The sequence below is a fragment of the Chelmon rostratus genome, chromosome 22, assembly GCF_017976325.1.
Source record: "Chelmon rostratus isolate fCheRos1 chromosome 22, fCheRos1.pri, whole genome shotgun sequence".
NCBI classification, from domain to species: domain Eukaryota; kingdom Metazoa; phylum Chordata; class Actinopteri; order Chaetodontiformes; family Chaetodontidae; genus Chelmon; species Chelmon rostratus.
The window spans coordinates 6738785-6762361 of NC_055679.1; the positions used below are offsets into that span (position 1 = coordinate 6738785).

Consider the following 23577-nt stretch of genomic DNA (forward strand, 5'->3'; position numbering starts at 1 on the left):
GGGATTTGTTATTGAAAAGAAATACAGGACATTATCAGGCTCAGTGGACTTTGAACAGATTTTGTTTGTTCGCTTATTTCAACATTGTCATCTAAATTATAAACACTGGTAGTGCAAAAGCCTCAGTAATGTGGCTAATGCTGTGGTAAATCAAGTATTCCTGATATTTTTTTGTATTTTCAAAGCTCAGAGCAGAGTTTCACAGTGATAGTGTAGACAGAGCATGATGGTAATGTGCCGAATCATGGCCAAAAGAGTACATAAATAGTCTGTGTGTTAAAAAGCATTCACTGCCACATTTTGATGACAAATGTTTTTCCTTCTTACTAAAGGAACTGCATTTCTGACCGCTTTCCTCTTTGTGTCTCCACAGAAACCTGCTAGACAGGGACACCTTCTCCAAATCAGACCCAAGTAAGATCCACCACCTCTCTGTTTGTCTATCACGTACGGTTTGTGTTTCTGACAGTGCATGATTGTTCATACATTTCTGAGTTTCAAAATGGGGAGAACTGGAAAGAAGGAAGTGGAAGGAGGTTTTATTTATAAAGCGTAAAATCATAAGGAGAAGGTAAGGATACAAAAGAAAGAAATTAAAAGTACAAATTAAAAAAATGTAGAACATAAGGGGACCAAATGGTGTGTAAATGACCGAATTAAGGTCTTGTCTTTTGCCGTATGTAGTCGTGAGTCATTCCTTATGTGTGTAAGTGTGTGTTGTTTTTTTTTCTCCACTAAACGTGTGAGCTCGGCTCGAGGCAGGTCTGACTAATGCATGAGGCCAAATAAGCACCTTCTCCCTATAGATTCACACAGTGGGTGGCAATTCCCCTGTCCTCTCCCATGAGTTGAAATAATTTTACTGTTAGTGCCAAGGCAGTGAGTTATTAGGCCGTAACTTCACTTATTTGAGACCTGAAAACTCTTTTCTACCTCCATCCAGCACATTGAGAGGTATGAGAGTGGTATCAGGACTGGTATCGTGGGTATGCCATTGTGTATGTAAGTTGGTGTGTTAGGAAGTGTTGGTCAGATGAGACCAAGGGTAAGATTCATGGTATAATAAAATTGAAATAAAATCATTATTGCTAACCATGAAGACAATTGTCATCTTGAGGTGTGTGTCAATTTGACACATACACACACACACAGACACAGACACACACACACACACACACAGACACACACACACACACACACACACACACACACACACTGTCTTTGTAAAAAAAAATAGTATGTCAGCACATTTACAGTAGCATGGAATAGAAATGACTCAGGGTGATGATGATGGCAGTGATGAACACGATGACGAGGATGACAGTGGTTAACATGATGATGAGGAAGAGGAGGTGTAGGAGGAGTAAGGAGCTCAGACTTTACCCACACATTTCAGCGTGCTCTTGTGCTGAGTAGCACTTGTGATTGTGCTGAGCATGTTGTCCTCGGCCTCCTGATCTGAAACAGCCTGACAGGGCTGAAGAAGGAGCAAGGAGGTAAAGGTAAGAGAAAAGAAAAGCTGGAAATGTAGAGATGCCTTGGATTTGTCACTTGCTGGTAAAAATATACCTTTAAATTGTAAAGAGAAGTGATCCAAAAAGAAAAAAAGACACGAAGATGTTCAACACAAAAGCCGAATCCAACCTTTTCCATCCTTGTGTTGATTTAAATCTGTCCGTCTGCTTCTATCAGACCCCGAAGAAATATATTTTCAGTCTGTGTGGGTGTGTATACATGCACATTACATCCTTGTACTACTATATCCTTCTGTCACTAATGTGAAAAGAATATCAAAGGCCTCCAGAAATGACGTGTATGATGAATGAGCTGTGTAATTTGCCTTTTAGTGGATTGTCTTGTTTCGGGAAATTGCATAATGGCCTGAAATGATGTCTTTCACCATCTGAAGATGGGAGCATAATTTATATGTTTGGGCCTCATGAATAAAACTATCAGGTGCTTTGATGTAGTTTTCTTGTTTCCTAATTTATGTATTTATGGTCATATTCAGATGAATCCAATACAGTATATATCGTGATATTTGAGTTTTTTTTTCTCTCTATTTGCTTGTTGCTTTATGAGAGCAATGTTCCTCTATCCTTCCCTTTCTTGGCCTACAGATCAGTTCAAAAATGTGAGGATGAAGAAGAATCCTGTTGTACAATAGTCAGGTAGTTGTAAGGTCCAGTATAGGAATAATTGAGAAAGTTTGGAGGAAAAAGCCTGGGCAACTATAAGAGATGTTAGTATAGGTTTTAGCATGTTAAAGCTACTAGTCTCAAATTTCATGTTGTCACATTATGTGTCTCTGTTCTTCACAGTTTGTGTTCTCTACACACAAGGCATGGGCAACAAGGAGTGGAGGGAGGTGAGTGTGTATCACAGAGCATACTGTGGCCACCTAATGGCACGTCATCAATCTATGCATTCATCCAAAACGGATTCTTTCACAGGGTTGGGAGGTTACTTCAAAAATACCTCAATACCAAATATGCAAATGAAGACAAGAGAAAAGAAATCTTATGTTGTCATATGTATGATGTGCAAATTTGCACATTTATATTACTTGCCTTAATTATGCATTTTTAAATGTATTTGTGACGTATGCTATTCACACACTTGAGCTTCATGAAAGCTGCCATAAACGTATTCCAGCTTGGTGCTTTTTTACCAACAAACCATCCCAGTCAACAGCATCACCACCTTCAGTCCCAAAATATTTTTCTGTATTAGTATTAGTAGTAGTCTTTAGGTTGGCTAGCAAACTAACATTGAACTTTAGCGAACTGGATTTCTGTGTAATAATTGGAAGTGGGTGGTTTTACCTCTGAATTTTTATTTAAATTGGATGAAATACAGTTACCTTTTTTATGGTATCCCAATTGCATAACACTGTTACATGTCTTCTGTTACTCCCTAAGCTTGTTCAGTATCAAACAGACATGCCACTGACTCCAATGGTGACAAATATACACAGTGGAAACAAGTATTAACACATCCACAGAGACTTGATAATCTACTCCTGGAGCTTGAGTTTTCACATACACTCAGTTTCAGTCATTTATGTGGCTACATATGGTTAAAAAAAGAGTCTATGGCTATGTTAGCAGGCAGTACTTAAGCATAGTGGTGCTTTGAGCTAAATGCTGATATCACCATGCTATCATGCTGACAATAGCAATGCTAACATGCTGATGTTTAGAGGGCAAAATACTAACAAAGTCTACCATCTTAGTTTAGTGCGTTCGTGTGCCAACACTTGCCAGTTAGGGTTAGGGTTAGTACAGTACAGTACTGTACAGCTGAAACTGATTAGTTTATCAGGTATTTGCTCACATATCACCTTAAGTATACACAGTCGTAAAGCTGACAGTCAGCCTGTTTTGATTTTTAATTTCTTATGTATTACTTCCACTATGTTGTAACACAAAGAAAATAATGGTATTATTGAGGGTCCAGTCAACTTTATGAATTAATCCAATCTAATGATTAAGAAATCTAGATTTTTTTTCTTTATTTGTGCATGGAGAAACAACCAGTACTTGTGTATGAGCATGTGTGCACTCAAGTATGACTGTTCTGCAATCACCTGTGTGTTTCACAGTGATGAATATTCATGAATGTAAATGAGGGGGCAAGTCTCGCAGCCCCAATCATTCACAGTTATTCATGGTTCTGAGTTGCCCATCATCTGCATGCATTATTAATAGGCTAAGTTAAATGCCAAACCGGAGGCCTACTTGACCCCCATTGACTTGATACTTCAGCTGCTCTGCATTCATTACTCAAAAGCTGTACATAATCTTCTGTAACCAGTCTCTCCCCTGATGTGTCTCCTGAGAAAAAAAACCCACTGGTGATTAGTTATGCACAAGTCACTGCAACTTCACAAAGTGCTTGTAAAAACTATGATTTGAGTAAGATCAACTTGTTTTAAGATTTTGTGAGCTGCAGATTTTAAAACGACAGACGTTGGTTTCATGTCAACTTGGACATCTTCATAGGTTGTGTAGATGTGGGTCAACTGTTTTGTGGTCCAACGTTTAGATAAGCAGAGATATATTGAAGAAAAGCTGGTACAAGTTATCCAAGAGGTATTCTTATCTACCTTTTATCTTCCTTTCTTTGTCTAGTTTGGGAGAACCGAGGTGATTGACAACACGCTAAACCCGGACTTTGTGCGGAAATTCATTTTGGACTACTTCTTTGAAGAGCGACAGAACCTGCGATTTGACTTGTAAGTATGCGCCTACCCCTTCAAACGTAATTTACGTAAACTGAAAAAAGGTTAAACAGATGCACAATGTACATGCAACTTGATTAATAGTCAGTCATGCCACCTAGTATTGTCTTATTATAAAACAATCACAGGAACAAGGCCTTAATTTGATACATAAATGCACTGAAAACTGTGTGCACAGGGGCATGGCTATAGACATTGCAGACAATACAACCGCACTGGGGCCCATGCTCTATAGGGATCCATATCACAAGTGGGCTATAAACTATATAAAAAAACGATTCAATTGAATGAATATTTTCTTGTGTTCTCTGGTATTCATGTCATATACAGATGCAATGATGATTGCTGGTGTTGTGCCATTTTGAAGTGCGATCCTTTAATGTTTTGTGTTGTAAATGTTTTGCCGTTGTTTTTGTCTCTCTCTCTAAAACACACTCACATATGCTGCTGCAGCGCCGTATCCAAGTTCGCTGCCCTCTGCTGATGCTGCTCAGCTTAAATCCTGAAACTGTGAACTCCATTCTTTTTCTACACAGTGCAGCCAAACAGCAGCTAAAAACAGACAGATGTTCTGTTCAAATTCACTGTTTGGGAGAGAACGAGAGGACGAAAAGGCGAGACGCAGACTTAATGTCTCTGATGACGGATTGCTTGTTTTGCTGTTGTTCAACAATGAAGAGCATATTTGTAACAATTTGTGTGGTTATTAAATTTAAACCTTCCCATCAGTGTGTGTGTGGGGAGGTAACAGCAGCACTCTGACAGTATCTGCTCCAGGAGCAGGATCAGCCTGTTGGAGAGCGCAGGAAGTAGATCACAGCGCCATCCTGACAGTCGTGCTGATATTTGTGCTGCTGTAATGCATAAAGTTAATCAGATTGGGTGCAGGTGTTGATTTTTTGTTGGTCAGGCAGGTGGGTTGGCTCTCATGTTGGGTCTGGTGAATGAAAAAAAAAATTCCAACTGTGTGCTTATGTGTGTGCGTGTTTACTTCTTAACTAAGGAGCTCAAGGGCCCGTCATAATAGCCTGCACTGGGGCCCGTCATTACTAACTTACACCACTGGTATGAGAAAAATGGTACGAACTGCTATATTTAGTATTTTATTGTAGATTTGAACATTCTCAAGTTGCTTTCAGACAGTGTAGTACATATTCATGATAATATCAACAAGTTTTTTTCCAAAGCTCATGCAGGGAGAAATGTTTCTCTTTTATCTTGACATGAAATGATTTCCAATGATTTATTGCACCAAAGTGCATTTAACTGGGACATCTTCTTTTGTCTATATGCATTGGTGTGCCCTCTGTTTTCTGATGACATTTTGGCAGATTGTGGTATTTGCATGCCTACCTCTAAATACATCCTCCATATTAGCCACATTATTGAAGTAATCAAACACTGAATGACCTAAATTGGAAATTCTGTTGAGTTTCAAAGCATCGGTAGTCAGCTGGAAGGACGTTTTTAGATTTGTGGCCACTATGTGACACTCAGAGATTGCAAATTTTTATAAAGCTTAACCTGCTCTGCCTCTGTTTCTACTAAGTCCTAAAGAGAAAACTGTACTGTACCATTTAATTGTATGTCATAAGCTTTGTGACTGCATCTCACAATTGATACCTTTGCCTAGAGGCATGAGATGCTGTAGGAGACAGTTGGTCTTTAGATTTATTAAGCTGCCAGACTGCCTGTAGGTGAGGGGATTTTCTTTCTCAATTTGATCTCAGATTGCATTATAGAGGGGATTTCAGTGGCTTTATTTTATTAGACGGAGACTAATTGTATTATAATCTATGAACCAGGGAGCCACGCCGACAACCCAACTGGGATCTGAAAGTTATACTATGTGAAGAGGAGTTAGTGTTTCTGCAAGTATTGTGTCTGTTCTCTCTCTCTCACTCTCTTTGTCTCTGTGTGTGTGTGTGTGTGTGTGTGTGTGTGTGTGTGTGTGTGTGTGTGTGTGTGTGTGTGTGTGTGTGTGTGTGTGTGTATGCACACTTGTGTGGGTGGAGATATGTCTGTATTTGTGCATAGGGATTTTGTGTATTCCTTTTTGTCACAGCTGTATTAGCATTGGTCCTGGTCTAATTGCAGTAATGTTTTCTGTAAAGAACTGCAACATTCCATATTTACTCTAAAATGAATGCATTAACGCACAAACTTTCCTGCTCTACACTCCGATGACTGAGATGAGTTTCAGTTATCCACCTTTGATACCACTCATGTGGCTCTAGTCTTTAAAAAAGTCGAGACAAAAAGAACAATGTCTTCAATTTGGCTCATTGATTTGGTTGGATTTTCGAGTTGAGGTCATATGTTAGTGGATAACCTTCGCTGTTTCAGTATCTCAGATGGGTGCTCTGTCACAACACATGCTCGTATTGTCATCTTACAGGAAAAGTGTCACAGGACGCTCCAAGACAAAAGTGTGTGGGCATTCCCACTTACTGAGTGTGGCCTTAGTAACAGTGTTGTGTGCTTGTGCATGCACGCATTTGAGGCTATGTGTGCAGTTTAGCACCAGTAACCATAACAACTCAGGCTCCCGGGGATGGGGGTGTGATATAGCATTGGACAGATTTCCTTCAGGCAAAGAGAAGCATTTAACCTTTCATATCTCCTCTACTTTCTCCACTTGTGTACAGTGCCCTGTTATAACCCATTATACATTATCTGTTAATCAATAACATTGCAATAATTTAAACCAACTAAATGCTTCCCAGAGCTATTTTGCTTTTTTTTGACACCGTGATTTTCATTTTTACTGCAAATGTATATGATTTCCATATTTCTGTCTCCTTGATTACTAATAATCAGTATCTGTGTCAGCCCTGAATATAATCTATCACATATAAACAAACATAAGCAAGTATAAACCTCTCACTTTTTACCCTGAAATATGCAAATACAAAACAGGCAGGGCTTTCAGTTGTGTGTTTTGTTGTTGCCTTTTTATTTGCCTGTATAAATATATGAGTGCATGCCTCTGTGCTTGCTCTCTCTTGAGTGTTTTTTTTGAATAGAACGGAACATCTGAGGAACAAAACAGGGCACTGGCTTTTTGTTGGTCCGTGTTTGTGTGTGTTGTGTGTGTTGTGTGTGTTGTGTGTGTGTTGTTGTTGCTACTATCATTCAGTGTGTGCATCAGTGTTTGATAAAGACGTGTATGCTTTTGTCTGTGAATGCGTTTGCACGTGCATGTGTTTTTGGATGTAGTTCACTGCTCCTCCTCATGTGTAACAGCCGTAGATAGCTGGCGCTGCCGGCCTACAGACGGTAACACAGTTTGAGATGATAGCAGATGAAAGAATGTTTCCTCCCTCAGGCCTATGAAGATGGGAACTGTGTGAAAACAGTACCAGAGCAGAGGTTATGAAACATTGGCATGTCCCCTGAATGTCAATTACAAGACTGCACAGACTGCTCTGCAAGTCTATATTAGGGTTTCCAACCAGCCACCAACAGCCCAACAGACAGTGATTGCTGATTCGAGCAGATATCTGCGTGTGGTTGCTACATGTATTTATTTGTCTAATAAATATACAAAATAAATGTCAAGAAAAGGAAATATTCTTCTCCCTATTGTAAGCCATTATTGAGTTGTCTGCTTGTGAAATGTGAGTTTAACCTAAAAAGAGTGAATCTGTAATGCTCTTGACAGTGTTGGAAGCAGTTAAGAGGTTCAAACTACAGAAAAATACATCCGTACGCCTTCTGAATTTGAGTTTCTCTCTTTCACTGATCTGAGACAAGCTTATCACATCATGAAACACACTTCATTCAAACGGGACAGAAGCAAGATAAATCTCAGCAAAGCCATCTTGGTTAGAGGCTGTTTTCCCCTGCAGTCTCTCCATGCTGTTGCTGGCCTCTTTGCCTTATTGGGTTAGCTGGCTGAACAAGAGTCCATTGCTGCACCGCTGCCCTCACTCATTCTTTGAAGGCAGAACATTAAATTGGCAAAATACAATGGCAAAAATCTTTGGCGATATCCAGACTTTCCCCCTAGTGCCACCACTGGATCAGAGTTTTAATAGACAATCATTGTTCTCAGACTACGGCTGCCCCATAAATTTCAATAATATGAGTAGACTTGCATGTTGTCAGTCAAATCAATGCACTTTCATCTGTCAGTGCAGTCAGCTAAACCACCTTTGGACCAGATGGTTGTAGAACCTCCTCTACTACCATTGACTGTGATGAACTCTTTGGCTGACAGGACGCTGGTGTGCTGGGAGTTCTATAACTGAACTATGAGCAGGACGCACACCTTTGCCTCCTCTTACTGTATGGAAATCTGATGTTTTCACATCACAGATGACAAAGACAGGCATTAAAATGAGAGTCCTACAGGTAAAACATGAGACACTGTTAAGGTGTTGATTGGTAGACAGCCTGTATAAAAAAAAAGAATGATTCGTGAAATCTTTGTATTGAACAACCAAATTCGGTTCGACTGACATGTTCATGTTCAAATTCATGGGTACAGTTGGGTACAGCCCAATCACAGACATTGTAATCCAATATCTCGAGTGATCCCCAGTCTATTCTTCGAGCACCATCATGAGGTTAACATCGTTCATTTTTATTGAACTACCTTGACAACTATTAGATTGATCATCAGGTCAAAATTTTACTTATTCCACCACTTTGGTTCATGACGAAAGGCCTGCAAAACTAATGACATTCTCATCATCAATTTTGTACTAATTAGCAAAATATTAGCATGCTAAGATGTAAAAATAAGATGATAAACAGGGGGATTTATGTCATTTGAATGTGCAACATGCACACACACAGGCCCACAGACACACATAGGATGTACATTATCCTCAACAGTCGTGTAAAGTAACTAAATTGCTCCTCATTTCTCCCCCCAAAAATTACCCGGCGAAGGGCAATCCATTTTTAGTGGTGGGTGAAATGACCTGAGCTGTGAAATGACCTCAAATTGCTGAGTGAATGGTTTGTCTGATTGCTTCACATTCTTGAGAGTAGCCTCTGCACTGGAGGGGCCATTTCTGGACAAATTTTTCTCTCTGCAAGTATTGTGTGTAAGAGAGACCTGCTGGTGGAATGGAGGAATAAAGAGTGTGTAATAATACTCAAACACACATAAAGAAAAGCCCACTGAAACTTGCACTAATCAGCAGAGATGCATATAAAACAGAGAACAGACACTTATTTACTTATTCACTTACTAGAACAGTATTTTTCGCTGTCTCTTTCTCACATGCATAAGCACATGTACTCTCACAGTCATATGTACAACGGCCAATTAGTCCATTTGGTGTCAGTTTAATGGTGGATGCCTGTGAGCCTGCGATGCTTGGAAATGAAGCCTCTGGTGAGATGGTCGGTGACAAGCTGCTTGGCCCCACTACTGATCTACTCAGTCTGTAATCCCTGTCGTGTTCCCAGCTGAGCTCCTGTCACCCTCCATTGCTTCCTAATGCATTGAGTCTCGCTCTCTTTCCCTTTTTTCTGCAGGTATGATGTTGACTCGAAGAGTGCCAACCTGTCAAAACACGTGAGTACCAGAACTTGTCTTGGCTATGTGTGTTTTTGTATGAGACATGTATGCTTGCATTTATTTTAGTCTCTGCTCTCATTTCAGTCTGTCGGTGTGAGTGCGTGAGACAGTGTATAAGCATGATTGCTGTCCTTGTTATTATTAGCCTCATTTCAGCCACATAACAGTAATCTGGCCATTACAATGAGTGTGTTTATCATCTACTGTAATAGCACATTCCCTGAACAGCTTGTTGTTAATTTAGAAATTAAATAAACATTCATTTCCCCTGTCTACCCTGCTCTTTTTTGCATTGATAGCAGTGATTAGCATAGCAGTAATTAGGAACAACAAAGTGATAACTTGGGCTTTCCCTGAAAACAATAATAGCTTTGTCCTGCCCACTGAATCATGGGGATTGCAGTTCAAACAGCCTGATGCTGGTCGTATCCTTGGAAAAGTTTTCCTTGATAACTTTTAGAGCATTTTGACTTGTTTTTCATACGTTTTGTTTATTTCTTATGGATCAAGAGATCACAGGGTCAGTCAGTTGTTTTCAACCACTTAACTCTGTTTTGATGAATTGAGAAGAGTAGCATAGTTACTAAACAGTACAGGTGATAATGCATCTCTTTGTATTAAAAACAATTACCCAGTGCTTATAACACGGTTGATATTTTAGGAAATGTGCTTATATCCTTTCTTTTTTTTTTGTTCAGAGTTATAACTAGAGACTATAACTTATAACTATGACGCTACAGCCAGCAGCTGTGTTTGTAAAGTTGTCTGTTTCCATTTTAAACACAACTTTACAACATTCACTGAGCTGCACAGTCTGTGTGTATCCTGAATCTCTGTCTGTAATCTTATGTGCACATGCCTGTTTTCAGGAAATCGGCTTTTCAGTGATATCTGAGACATGTTTGGCCAGGCGTTTACTGTGGTAATGGTCAATACTGACCTGGACTGTAACTGTCCAGTGCAAGGAAATCATAGCAACAGTGAAAACCGCACCGGTGATCAGTCTTGCTTGACTGTATGTTCCACTCATAAACTCTGGCTGCTTTGTGGAACTGTAAATTCACAGTTTCAGTGTCTGTAATAGCCAGTGTGCAGCCATGCATTGCTTCCTCCCCTGGCAGTTTTTGGCCACCACATGGAAGAGAATTGGTTTGGCTATAGATATACTATATGTATTTCTGTGAGTGTCTGTGAAAAAAAAACTAATTTGCAGTTACACTCACTTGACTTCTGTCTTCCAGTCTGTCTTTAAGCAGAGCTCCAGACAACCACTGTTGCTTTGCCCCAAGGCAGCATTCTCTGGCTTTTAGTTCTTATCAGTGTTTGCTCTTTAGTGTCCAGTCCAACCAGTCTGCCCACATATCATACGATGTCGGCACACAGTCACATGACACCCTATTGTGTGTCATTTGTGTTCTAAACAAATGAAAAGAGGTGGGAATTATTTTAAAAAAATCAGTAGGAGATGGAAAATTTGTGACTTGAGGCTTTAAAGGGGAGTATGTTATATCTGAGCATGTTTCAGCCCAAATGTCCACATTTGTCTTTAATTGCCAACACTGCTATTAAAGACTATTAAGGAAATGGAAGACTTTTCTTTTTACAAGTGCTTCCTTTATTGTTTATAGAATTGAACATAATTTGCAATGATAGCACAGCACTCAGACATGCTTTGTGTCCTTGGGGGATAATAATGCTATGATGCTAATGTTCTGCTGTCCATGGGGAATAGACGACTGCTCCTTTAGACCTACAAAGTAATATATAAGATGAGTAAGTGAATGATCTTGTGAAACAAGATTGTGGAATATAGAAAAAATGAAATAACAATGAAATAAGGCTTGCCCTATCAAGAGGCATCTGGTTAGGACCATTAAAGGCCTGTGTCCCCTATTTTGTTTTTTGTGAGCATTTCTAACTGCACTCTGCCAATAGCCACTCTGAAAATGGGGAAAATTATATTTATTTTTCTGTGGCATTTTTTCATAGAGCCATTTAATGACCATTTGGGAATGAATAAAATAATTGTAACTGAGATCCTGTGTTGAGGTCACAAAGCTTGTATTTTCTGCACTTTCATAAATGTCCCATGTACCTGTTGAAAGGGATAGAGAACCACAGGAAGCGGATTTTATTTAGCCATTATGTGCTCTCATGGTGCACTGCAAAAGGAAACATTACAGTATGTACAGTCATTGATTTCAGTGCTGGACTAAGAGGTCATTTTTCATTTTTAAACCTTTAACTACAAACTACAGATACTTTACATTACTCCTTAAAACATAACATCATTTCAAAAAATGATTTGAAACTGTCAGGCAGTTGCCAAGACTTGAATCTTGCTAGAGATAGGCAGTCAATCACAGAAAGCTTTTTTTTTTTTTTTTTTTTGCATTTGAATTGTTGGTGTTTACAGTTGTGTGTAGGAAGTCCTAGTTTCAAATAATTTGACATTTCCACAGAGTCAGAGAATCAAATCTGGAGGCATTAAACCGTTGTTGTTCAGCACAAGTCTTGGAGCTCCTGAAAAGTAAAAGTTTGAAATTCTGGGGTATATAGATTTCATTTGTCTACAGCATAAAATGTGACATTTACATACATAATGAAGGAAAAATCAAACAGATACATGAGGGTCTTGTTTTTTAAAGGTTTCCATATGCTAATACATCATTATTTAGACATCTGTAGCTCATAAATCATTATGGCTGCTTCCAATGTAGCTGTAAGGCGGTATCATGGTCACTATCTGCCACCTACCTCCAACAGTAACTATTAGTGAGCTTTATTTTTACATCAGGCTTAGAGTTGCAGTTCTAAGGTAATGAATTAAAGCCATCAAACACAGTGCTGGCATTTATTTGTCAGCAATTGGATAAAGTTAAGTGTCGATAAATTGAATACTACAGTAAGAAACACCCCCAGTCTGGTCAAGTTTAGTCCCTCAACACATTTCCCTCAGGATTTTTTTCTCATTTTACTTTGCGTTGTTGTCACTCTAGATGCAGCCCATTCCTCTTCTGCTTTCCTTATCTCTTTTTCTTGTCTTTCCCTCTCAATATGGCAGTCCGTCACCTTCTCTTTTTATTTCATTGCCAAACCCTTGCTCTCTCACTTTCTCTCGATCTCAGTCTTTCCATTTCCCATTTTCCTCTCTCACCCTGTCTTTCCTCCCCCTCACCTCACTTTCTTATGATCAATAATCTCGTACAAGAAGAGGCAGGCATGTTGGCTTGGAAAGCAGCATTACCAGCATCGGTCCAGGTCTCGAGGGTGAAGCCAGAGAGCCAATCCATTAGATGGTGTTTTAACAGGGGAGCTGTAGGCTGCAGGCACACCTGGGAACCGGGTGAGAACGAATGTGGAATATAGAGGGACAGGTCGAGAGAGTGGGGGAGAGATAAGACACATGCTGTCCTATTTATGAGATCACACTAACTTCTCTCTTTATATACAGGTAGACAGAAAGTCAGGCTGATCTAGATTTTGAACATATTTCAGAAATGCATTGACAATCAAATTTGAAATGGGTTGAAAAGCTAATTTCAGGATATTTTTCTTAAATACATTTAAATGACACATAAAATGATGAATTCCACTGTGGGCTCCTAAATGTGGCATCTATCTGACAATATGAAATTATCAAAACTGTAAAGACTTTGGGTACTTCCTTCTAATTAGTCACCTTTTGTAAAGGCTTGAATTGACTAGCAGGATCCTATAATGTACCATTTACCTTCTTGAAAAACCTACAGAGAATCTGGACAAAAATCCAAACTGATTTGATTAGTAAATAATTTTTTTACCGGTCAAAAAAAGGTTAGACATATTGATAATAGCACTTATTATTATTCTTCTTATTCACTTGCTTGACGAGAGTTTCATGAGAAGATTTATACTACTCTTATTTCACAGTGGATTTGAAGCTACTAGCAGCAGCCAGCTAATTTAGCTTTGTGCAAAGACTGGAAATTGGGCAAACAGCTGTGTTCGAAAGTAATAAAATCCACCCGCCAGCTCAGTTTGATGAGAAGATCAATACCTCTTTCATGTCAGTCAGTTCAATATGAAGCTACCGCCAGGAGAACGTATACTTTCCTTAGCATAAAGACTCAAAGCAGGGGGAACCACCTCGCCTGGTTGTGTTTAAAAGCGACAAAATGTCCCTACCACCACCCACACCTCTAAAGCTCCCTGAGCTTTAGAGTTGCTGGTAGGCTGGGCCCGATTTGCTGTTTGCCCTGTTTCCAGTCTTGCTAAGACACTAAGCTATGCTAACTGGCTGCTGGTGGTAGCTTCATATTTAACATATGGATTTAAGAGTGGTATTAAACTGACACCAAATGGACTAACTCTCAACAACATAGTGAACTTTTTCCTTTTGCAATTAGTTGCAACTTGTAACATAAGAAAGTAGAATTAAACTCTGCAGAAATTAATTTCAAAGTAGTCATGCAGCATACCAAAATTTAGTTGTTGGTAAAGTATGTATAGAAACTGCCTCCAGAAATGCATGCTCAGTAAGAGGTGAGCATGCAACATAGCTTCTACAGACTGTGATGCTACATAGCTAAAGGGTTAGCTTGTCAATGAACACTAAACCTGGTGTCCCTAAATAAATGAACAGAATTTGTCATTGATGCTGCAGTGTTGAAAAAAAAAAATAAAAACACTCTTGAGAGATGATATTTCCAGTATTGCAGATGTTCTGAAAATTCAGGATAAAACTGGCAATTTGTAGTTTCCTGTATATTTTCCTTTAAACTGGTCCCAATAATGTTTTTTAACGATCTGTGTCCATCTGCTCGCACTCTCCCTGAACTCCTCGTCCTTTACTGTAGATCTCAGCATTGTCTATCAAACTGTTGATTCTCCTGCAGCATTACTGGATGCAGCGATACCCACGCGACTGCCTTTTTTCATGCTAATCTTTTTTTAGCCCGTGCTGTTATATATTTAGCCATTACCTGCACACAGTCAATTCTCCAATGGACCTCATTCTGGCCACAGCCTCAGTTGCTAGGTGATTTGTGACTTTTCTGCACAGCCTCTACATCATAGAAAATGGAAAATATTCAGAAAAATAATTAACAGATATTATTTTAGCACTCATTGTGGCCAAGAAGAAATATTTATGGCAAACTAAAGTCATGTGTCTATGTGTATGAGGAGATAAATGAGCTAGACAAATCGACATAAAGCGAGAAAAAGACAGAATGACAGAAGAGGCTAATCAATGTAGCAGAGAGAAGCCATTATGTTAATGCTGCTTGGAGTTGCTCCAGTCAGATATTAGAGACAGTGTCCAATAATGATGAACAGTCTCACCAGTGTGCCCCTGGGTGAAAGAGGGCTTGTTTTAGTAAAAGCTTTCCTACTATTAGAGAAGAGGGATCTGTCATAGTGTGTGTTGAAGTAGTGGCCTGTTTTTTGAAGACTTATTTTTTACACTAAACAGACTGATAACAGAAATTCTTTATAAATTGTCACGCAAACAAATTTAGTTTCCAGGACTAGTAAGCACAGATTTTTTTGTTCATACCCTATTTTGTACGTCTCTGTGCCTTTTGACAGTGTCAGCTGCAAAGTTTGATTACGTGGTGGCGATTTAATTTAACAGGAAAGTGGCAAGGGAGCAGAGTGGGGCAGGTGTGAGGGCTGGTGGGAGGAAGGCTTAATGTACTTGCCAATGTTATCTGTCAATGTGGAACATGGAGGTATTTGAAATGGTTTGGCCCTTTAGGATTACGCTCTGTAGATATCAGGGACATGGCTTATTTTTGTTTCTTTCTGGCTGTGAGGACTTTCACGTCAGTATTTTTGTATTGATTGAATTTAATGTGTGTTTATTTTTTGGCTGTATGCCTTGTATGGATAACAGAACAAGACAGGTTTTCTTAAAACTCTCCCTCCTCCTTTAACTCTGCAGGATTTTCTGGGCCAGGCCTACTGTACTCTCGGAGAGGTGGTTGGATCATTGGGCAGTCGCTCGGAAAAAGCTCTTGGGTGAGTAGGTGTGCCCATAGCTGGGAGTATGTCGGTATTTAAGTAATTATCTGAGCAATGTTGATTGATGGTCACAGCAAATAAAATCAAATTACTGTCAGAGCTGTCTGGGATGTTTTCCCTACAGGGTATACAGTAGGACCCAGGTATTTCCTTTGGGAGTGTCTAAGTATTGACTGTGTGTGAGCATGTTTTACACCTGTGGTTTTTCACAATTTTCCACACTGTTCTCTGTATCTTTTATGAGGACTCTCCTCCACTTGTACCTGATAAATGGTCAGCGAGGGAAATGTCTTTCCCACAGGAACATCTTTAAAGCAGTCAGTCCTGTATACATGACTTGCTGTAGTTGTCTACTGCTGCACTCTGATGATAAGTATATGTGAAAAGGGTCATGTATTATATTCACTTATGTTTTATTTGAAAATATAGGAACAACACTCTAAAATTAAACACAAAAATACATGTGATGTTTCAAGGTGATGTGATAATGTGAAGCTTGCATTCCTTCTCTAAGAAGTCAGGTAAATTATAGTTTGTCTCTCACCATCTGTGAGACTGGCACTGTAAATCCGCCTGTACTGCAAAGGAATAACAAAGTGACTTGTTAACAACCAGTATGAAAGCCAGTATATCCATCCATATGCTTGAGTTCTGAGGTGTATGAGGTGTCAGGCGTAGACCTGTGAGATATGTGTAGATTTAATTCTGTGGGGAAGAATACCTGCTGTTTGGTAATTGGAGTGACTCAAGCAATATCAAGGCTGCATCCCTGACTTCTGTTTTTCTGACAAACATTGTATACCTACAGTTTTTTAATGAACACATATGAACAAACACTCCCACACACTGGAGGGCATTCATACACATACAAACTGACCTGTTAGCACTGTTTGTGTTAATCAGGCTTGTTAGGCAGCCTGTCCTCTGAAGCAGCACATATAGATTTCAGTGTCTCCATCTGTTGTGTTTTTATGTGTTTCTGTATGTATGTCCATGAGGGTGTGAGCCTAATTATACTTCAGCATGTTCTTGTTGTTGTTGTTTAAGTTGTCAGTGTTTTCTGTGTATACGAAGTTATTTGAAGTTTAAGTGAATGAAAGTAAAGCCAACTAAGAAGCATATGGCGTTTAATTAGTCTCAAAACCTGCACATGTAACTTTATCCGCGAGCAGGAAGCCATCCTCAGTAGCTGACTTTTGAGACTTTGCAGTTCAAAACGTTCTACTCCTCCAGGTCCATCACTGTTGATTACACAGCGCCATACTTATGTTCATTTTTCCCTGTCCTCATTGGTGCTCTTGTCTCCTGAATGACCACATCCTGTCTCCGAATGTGAAAAACGAGGCCTTGTTCTTTTCCGTTTTCACATCTAAATTATATTTCACTATATATGTCAACAGCAGTGGTATTGTGAACAATCAAAGGAGGGGAGACATCCTCCATTTATGTATTATCTGTCTGTTTTTCATTCACAGTAAATGCATTTGCATAAACCAGATAACCATGAATAAGAGTTTTCATCTTTAATTTGTCATTGCTGATGTGCTGGACAGCTCATATTAATGACAGATGCATCAGATCATTTGTCACCACCCTAAAATTAACCCATAAATCAAATTCTTCCTCTTTTGTAAACAGAGTGTGACATTCACCATTTTAAATGTTCCTTGTAGAACTGATACAAAAGAATGTAAGATTTTTATTTTTCAACGTACATCAGCATTTAAAACATTGCTTCATGTAATAACTGACTGACAAGATTAGTGTCAAAGCATTGAGCAATTTAACTGATCAGTATGTTAGCATGATCCAAAACCAGTCTTTAATTTGTTTTAAACCATTGTGCTCCAGCTACCCCAGCTGTCAACAGGTCATCTATGCTTCTTTTGAACACTGTTCGTGTTTAAGTAAGTGATCCACAGAGCAGCACAAACAAACAGCCAGCCATTTTCATCAGGATATCCACTCTGACAAGGAGCTGTTTTTCAGTTCAACACATCGCTTTGCCTCTATTTTAGCGACATTTTGCAAGCGTACCACATCTCTGAAGTGCTGCTGTTGGTCCAAATATTCCTGCCACAGCAGTTCCACATTGACACTGTCTCCACAGATATTTTACAAGACACTGCAAGTAGCTATTCTGTGTCTAACATTACACAAAGGAATGTGGGTATACTTTAGTTTTTTATGCTAAATTATTAAAATCTCATTATTATGAACAGATATTAACATACTTTGATCAAGCTGGAAAATCTTTCATTAGGAACTCTAGTTAGTAAACATCATCGTCAACTTTTCTCCATGATGCTTCTCTTTTGGCCTCCTCAGTTTCACTAATTTCTCTCTCTCATGACTGAAGCCCACTTGGCTTCCTTTCAACAGTGTCTTTTTAATCCAATTTGCTCGTTCATTGGAAACCTTGATGAGCCCTGAGTTCTAAAAAGGGAGAGTGTAGGGGGGAAATAACCCCTGAGCTGGCATCCCTTCACTGAACATTGTCAACAGCCTGGCAACCTGGGTATGTGTGTTTTTTTTATGTGTGTGAACACTCCACTATTCCTCTTCATTTCAACGCTGCCATCCACTTGAGCAGTAATCGCCGTGGTGATTGCAGTGGCAGGTTTCCCACTCAGAGAGAGACAGAGAGACAGAGAGAGAGAGACAGAGAGACAGAGAGAGAACCTGTCTGTCCATGTAGTGTGTGTGTGTGTGTGTGTGTGTGTGTGTGTGTGAGAGAGAGAGAGCGAACGTGAGCGCGGCACATGCTGATATGTGCACCACAGACCCCTTCAAAGTGCAAAATGATGTTGTCTACTCTGAAGTACTACTCAAGATTTCCCTCCCTCCACTCCACTCTTCATCTCACACACACACACACACACACACACGGACAGTGTACTCATTTGGTAATGGTGAAACTATCTGCAACTATCACTGCTGTTCTAAGGAGGTTTTATTAACAATGTATAGTGTGTCCAATAAGCTTGAATTGGAATTTAAGGCCATGAAAGATCTAAAAAAGGCTTAATTTTAATCATGCAAGGTCACGGGACAGGACAAGATTTAGCACTACTTTTTTAGATAACAAACATGTTTTTTCCAAATTTATTGTACTGTATGTTTGGCTTGGGATCTATTTGAACAGGCACCTCTTTTCCCCTGAAAACGGAAATTCAGGAAGTAAACAAACAAAATTACTGATGATGTTGCGCTAAAGTCAGTCTATACTGTCAAAATCCTGCATGCTAGTTAAAGCTCAGCCTTGGAACAGGACTATTTTTGGTTGAAAAATACATAACAGTATATTGCTTTAAATATTTGCTTATTATATTTTAATTGTTTTTTTATGTGTTTTGCATATGATTATTACGTGGAGATACATGTCAGTATCAAAAATATCCAATTGAATATCGTGATTGATTGCAAACATATCAACCAGCCCCAAAATTTGTCCTGCCTAATTTGACGAGAATTTCACAGTTTTAACAGAAATTGCACATGGACTGAAATTGCACATGGTGGGTTTGGATAAGTTTAGTCCAGTGTTTCCCTATTGCACAGTGATCAATATATGTGTCACACTAGAAAAAAGCATATATGCATAGGTTGAGTATTTAAAGAGATTTTGCACAGGTATTTCATGTAACCGTTTACAAATACTGGGAGAAAAGGTTGTGTGAACAACAGAAGCTCACTTTCATAATTAAGGACAGTACAGGTTGTGTAAACAGAACATAGGAGTTGTGTCCTGTCAGGTGCTGAAGACATTCACTTAATCATTTAATTAATAATCCACACGTGTCATATAGACCCTTTATAGATCCTGTTTTCAAAGAAGTCATAACTGATTTGGTGCAGAAATAAAAAGGCTGCCAACTTTTATTAAGAACCAAGGTACAGAGGCCACAACTGTTGCAGTCATTGTGTTGCTGTGTGTGTATGTGTGTCTGTGTGTGCGCGCGTGCATTGTTCACGTTGTGGCCACATAAATCTTGTGGGTACTCATTTTCCTTATGGGGACAAAACATAATGTAAATCATTCAATTTCAGGGTGAAGACTTGGGTTAAGGTGAGGGTGGGGGTTAGGGTAAAGCAGGTAGTGGCTATGGTTAGGGTCAGTCTCTAAGTCTACATATTGAATTTCCCTTGTGCGGGATAAACAAAATCATATCTTATTGCTTATATAATGACCCCAAAAGTGATGGAAACATGACTGTATGTGTGTGTGAGACAGAGAGAGAGAGAGACTTTGTCAGACACACACCTGCAGCCTGACGCAACGGGGGGGTCTTTAACAGTTTTAATGAGTGCTAATTACAGCTAATTGCATTGTTCAATCAAACTCCAGTGGGCATTTCTGAGTGTGTGTGTGTCTGAATGTGTGAGAGAAAAAGACTAAGAACAGCAGGAAGCAAACAATGACAAGTACAGTATCGTGTGATGCATAGCTCCTAGCTGACCAGCTGTGTGTGTGTGTGTGTGCGCGTGTGTGTGCGCGTGTGTGTGTGCGTGCGTGCGTGCGTGCGTGTGCTCCATGTATTACATCTGTTTCCATGTCTCCTTGTTGTGTGATTACTCTCAGTCCTGCTGGTCTGTTGTTCCTCTTTTTCTTTTAATTTACATTTAACCTCTGCCTTCCTGCAGTTCATTCAGTGCAGTTATCCATAATCCATAAAATAAAGTTTCAGTATTACAAGTTGATCCATTCTTGAAATTGTTCCCATCTCGTAAAATCGGCACACAATCTTTGTTTGATGTTATTTCAGGTCGTGGACTCTCCAGTTGGGCAGTTGCATTCATCATTCATCATGAACTCAGCTCTAACTAAATTACCATTCATTACTATGCATAAGACTGTTATATCGCAGCAGTCTTAACAAGCACACACACACAAGCAAGACAGCAGATGCTTTTTCTGTATCACTGAAAATCATTGACATATGAAAACTGTGATTTGTAGTTGTAAAAAAGAGAAAATTTGCACCACTGAGGGCTCCAGTGTTAGTTGAACGGTGAATGTTGAGCTACAGCTGGCAGAAAGTTATGTTAGCTTAGCATAGGAATGACGATAGTGGGAAACAGCTGGCCCGGGCTACTGGTGACAACATAGATTCTGAGTATGCTGCTCGTAGAAGTAATGCATCCCTGAGGGCTCCTTTGGACTTCAAAACTTCAAAAATGCATGACTCATTCCTGGTTAGATTTGCGTGACAGCACTCAGGTTTAGTGAACACCACCTGAGACATTTTGCATTTCGTGGCTGATGAGATTTCCACTTGAAATACTGATGCTGGTGTTCATTTCGAGGTGCTGTTGAAGATTCACTGAGGAAGTTTGTGATCGGGGCCTCTTTCACTTTTTACCTCTCCTTTTTCTTTCTCTGTTCTCTCTAAATTTTCTCCCTCCAACTCCCTATCTGTATCCCTCTCACACTTGCCACCATCTTTTTTAGACTGTGCCTCTTGTGTTCCAGCAAACAAAGTCTTTCAGTGTTTTGAATTTTGAATGTGTACAGTGTCAGAGAGAATCCCCGGTGAACTATGGAAGAGCCAAGTGGGCTACAATTTTAGTTACAAGTGAGCAAAAAAGGCAGACACACACACAAAGATTGAAGGCTGTGAATACAAGCTTGATTGTAAGGATTTCTGAAGGGAAGACAAAGAAACTATCTGCCTCTGTTGTGACATGGATTTGATACCAGCGTTCCTTTTATTAAGGAATTATGATTAGGAGTTTCTTTTCTGGGGGAAAAGTGCGTGATTGTGTATGCGAGTGTCAGGGCACGGCCAAGATTAGGTGGATTCTCATGGTTATTATTATAATTGATATCTTATTCAGGTATTCTCCGTTCATCCGGAATTAAATGGAAAATATGTGTCGGTATGCTGTTTGTGCTTGCATGTGTGTTCCACTGTAACCCAGAAGTGGCCCAGACTTAACTACCTGTCTCTCGCCAGACACTGATTGCAAATCCATGTGTCTTGATTAGAGGATTCACAGTGTTCCCTCACACACTCGCATGCGTGCACGCACACGCACACACACACACACACACACACACACACACACACAGGGACAAAGCCAGCGATACTCTTGAAGCACTTCTAAACTTTGGAGTGCTTTTCTGTGTCACGAATAAGCTACAAAGAGGAAAGCAATTTACCTGAGAGTGAGCATGAACTCGTATAAAAATTTAAGATCTGTTAAGACACATTAAGCTCATTTGCTTCAGGGTCCTTTCCAAACATAGAAATCTGACCATTAAAGACTCAGTTTTCTTACACATATAGAGTTATGTTTTTTTGCATACACCTGTGCTGGATTTCAGCAGATACAGTATCTACATTTTCTTTGCTGAGGTGGAGAAAGTGAATTTCCCAGTTAACACACACACCTAAATTGCAGTGCACAGTTTATAAAGCAGCTCTGTGTGGCATGAATTTGAGCTAGTCCTTTACCACATGTCAGTATGCATGCATGCTTGTGGAAGGCAAAACTGTGAGATACATTATTCATCCAGTAACAATGCAATTCTGTTGGTTGCCACCCACGTATCATTTTAAGGCAGATTTATCAGCCAGAATAATGATCGCGGCGCGCTGAAAGAAAATAGAGGAGCGAGAGCAAGCATTTGAGGAAATAACGAGTTGAGGAATCCCATCCGATATACCACTCGGGGGGCCCCAGCTCGGTAGAGTTGTCATAGCGACACAGATTCTGAGAGCTTGTCCACAGTGTGTGTGTGTGTGTGTGTGTGTGTGTGTGTGTGTGTGTGTGTGTGTGTGTGTGTGTGTGTGTGTGTGTGTGTGTGTGTGTGTGTGTGTGTGTGTGTGTGTGTGTGTGTGTGTCCAACTATTTCTCCCTGCATGTTGTTGCAGTGAGATGACATGATTGAGGCTGAGAGGATGAGAGACAATAGGAAGAAGACACTGAGAGTCAAGGGCATCCCTTCACTGTTAATTAAGTGTTTGTGGAATCTCCCTTTGGTTTAATACGTTATCACCATGTTGGGTGTGGTATTCTCATGTTACAGTTATAAATATTCAACTGAATGTATTCAACTTTCACTAGTAAATTTAGAGACCCTCAACAATGATGATACACAGACTAAGTTGGACTGCAGACTAAAGTTTATTTGTCAGTGTATACAGTATTTATTTTAACAGCAAAAGAGTCCATGTGTGCATGGAAAGAGGTTTTACAGTTTGTATTCTTTCCACCTTTTCATACTGGCCGATAAAAGATCCCTTCCTAGTGCACTTTCAGTGTAAAATTATATTTTGAAAGGGAAGTATGAACTAGCATATAATAATCAGTCGGAAGGGTCTTAATCGTGAACTAGAACCACACTGATCTGAAATAACATTATGTTTAGCTCTGATAAGTGTTGATGATATCTGTAGCTGATATCGTTGGTACACTGACGGCCCACACAGCTCATTATTTTTAATTGTCCCTACCTTTTTGTGGCCACTTTGTACTTGTTGGCACTGTTTACACTGCTCATAATGTTTAATACCACCACTGTTGCATCACAGACCAAAGAGTAAAAGCAGGAGAGCATGTAAAAGAGGTCCTCACTGAAAAGTGAAGAGCAGAAATATGAGAGAGCTGTTAAATGATATTGGGAAATGGTTGAAAATTAGATGAAATAGATGGAGAGCCAAGTGCAAAAATTAGAATGTATTTGTCTCTGAATAAAGGCACCTGAATAAAACAGGTAAAGTGACTCTTAACCCCGATTTACCCAACACACTTTGCACATGCACACTTTCAGTCTGGACGGTGAAAG

The 23577-nt window shown here is 39.6% G+C and overlaps 1 protein-coding gene across 1 annotated transcript in view; it reads left to right on the forward strand.

Annotated features, from left to right (window-relative positions):
- Nucleotides 1–23577, forward strand: part of LOC121625512 (copine-8) — an 85282-nt gene that overhangs the window by 21788 nt on the left and 39917 nt on the right. Inside the window, exons 2-6 of the mRNA XM_041963616.1 lie at nt 374–414; nt 2322–2368; nt 4134–4237; nt 9737–9776; nt 15706–15782. Coding sequence (XP_041819550.1) covers nt 374–414; nt 2322–2368; nt 4134–4237; nt 9737–9776; nt 15706–15782 — 309 coding nt within the window. The remainder of the gene's footprint in view (nt 1–373; nt 415–2321; nt 2369–4133; nt 4238–9736; nt 9777–15705; nt 15783–23577) is intronic.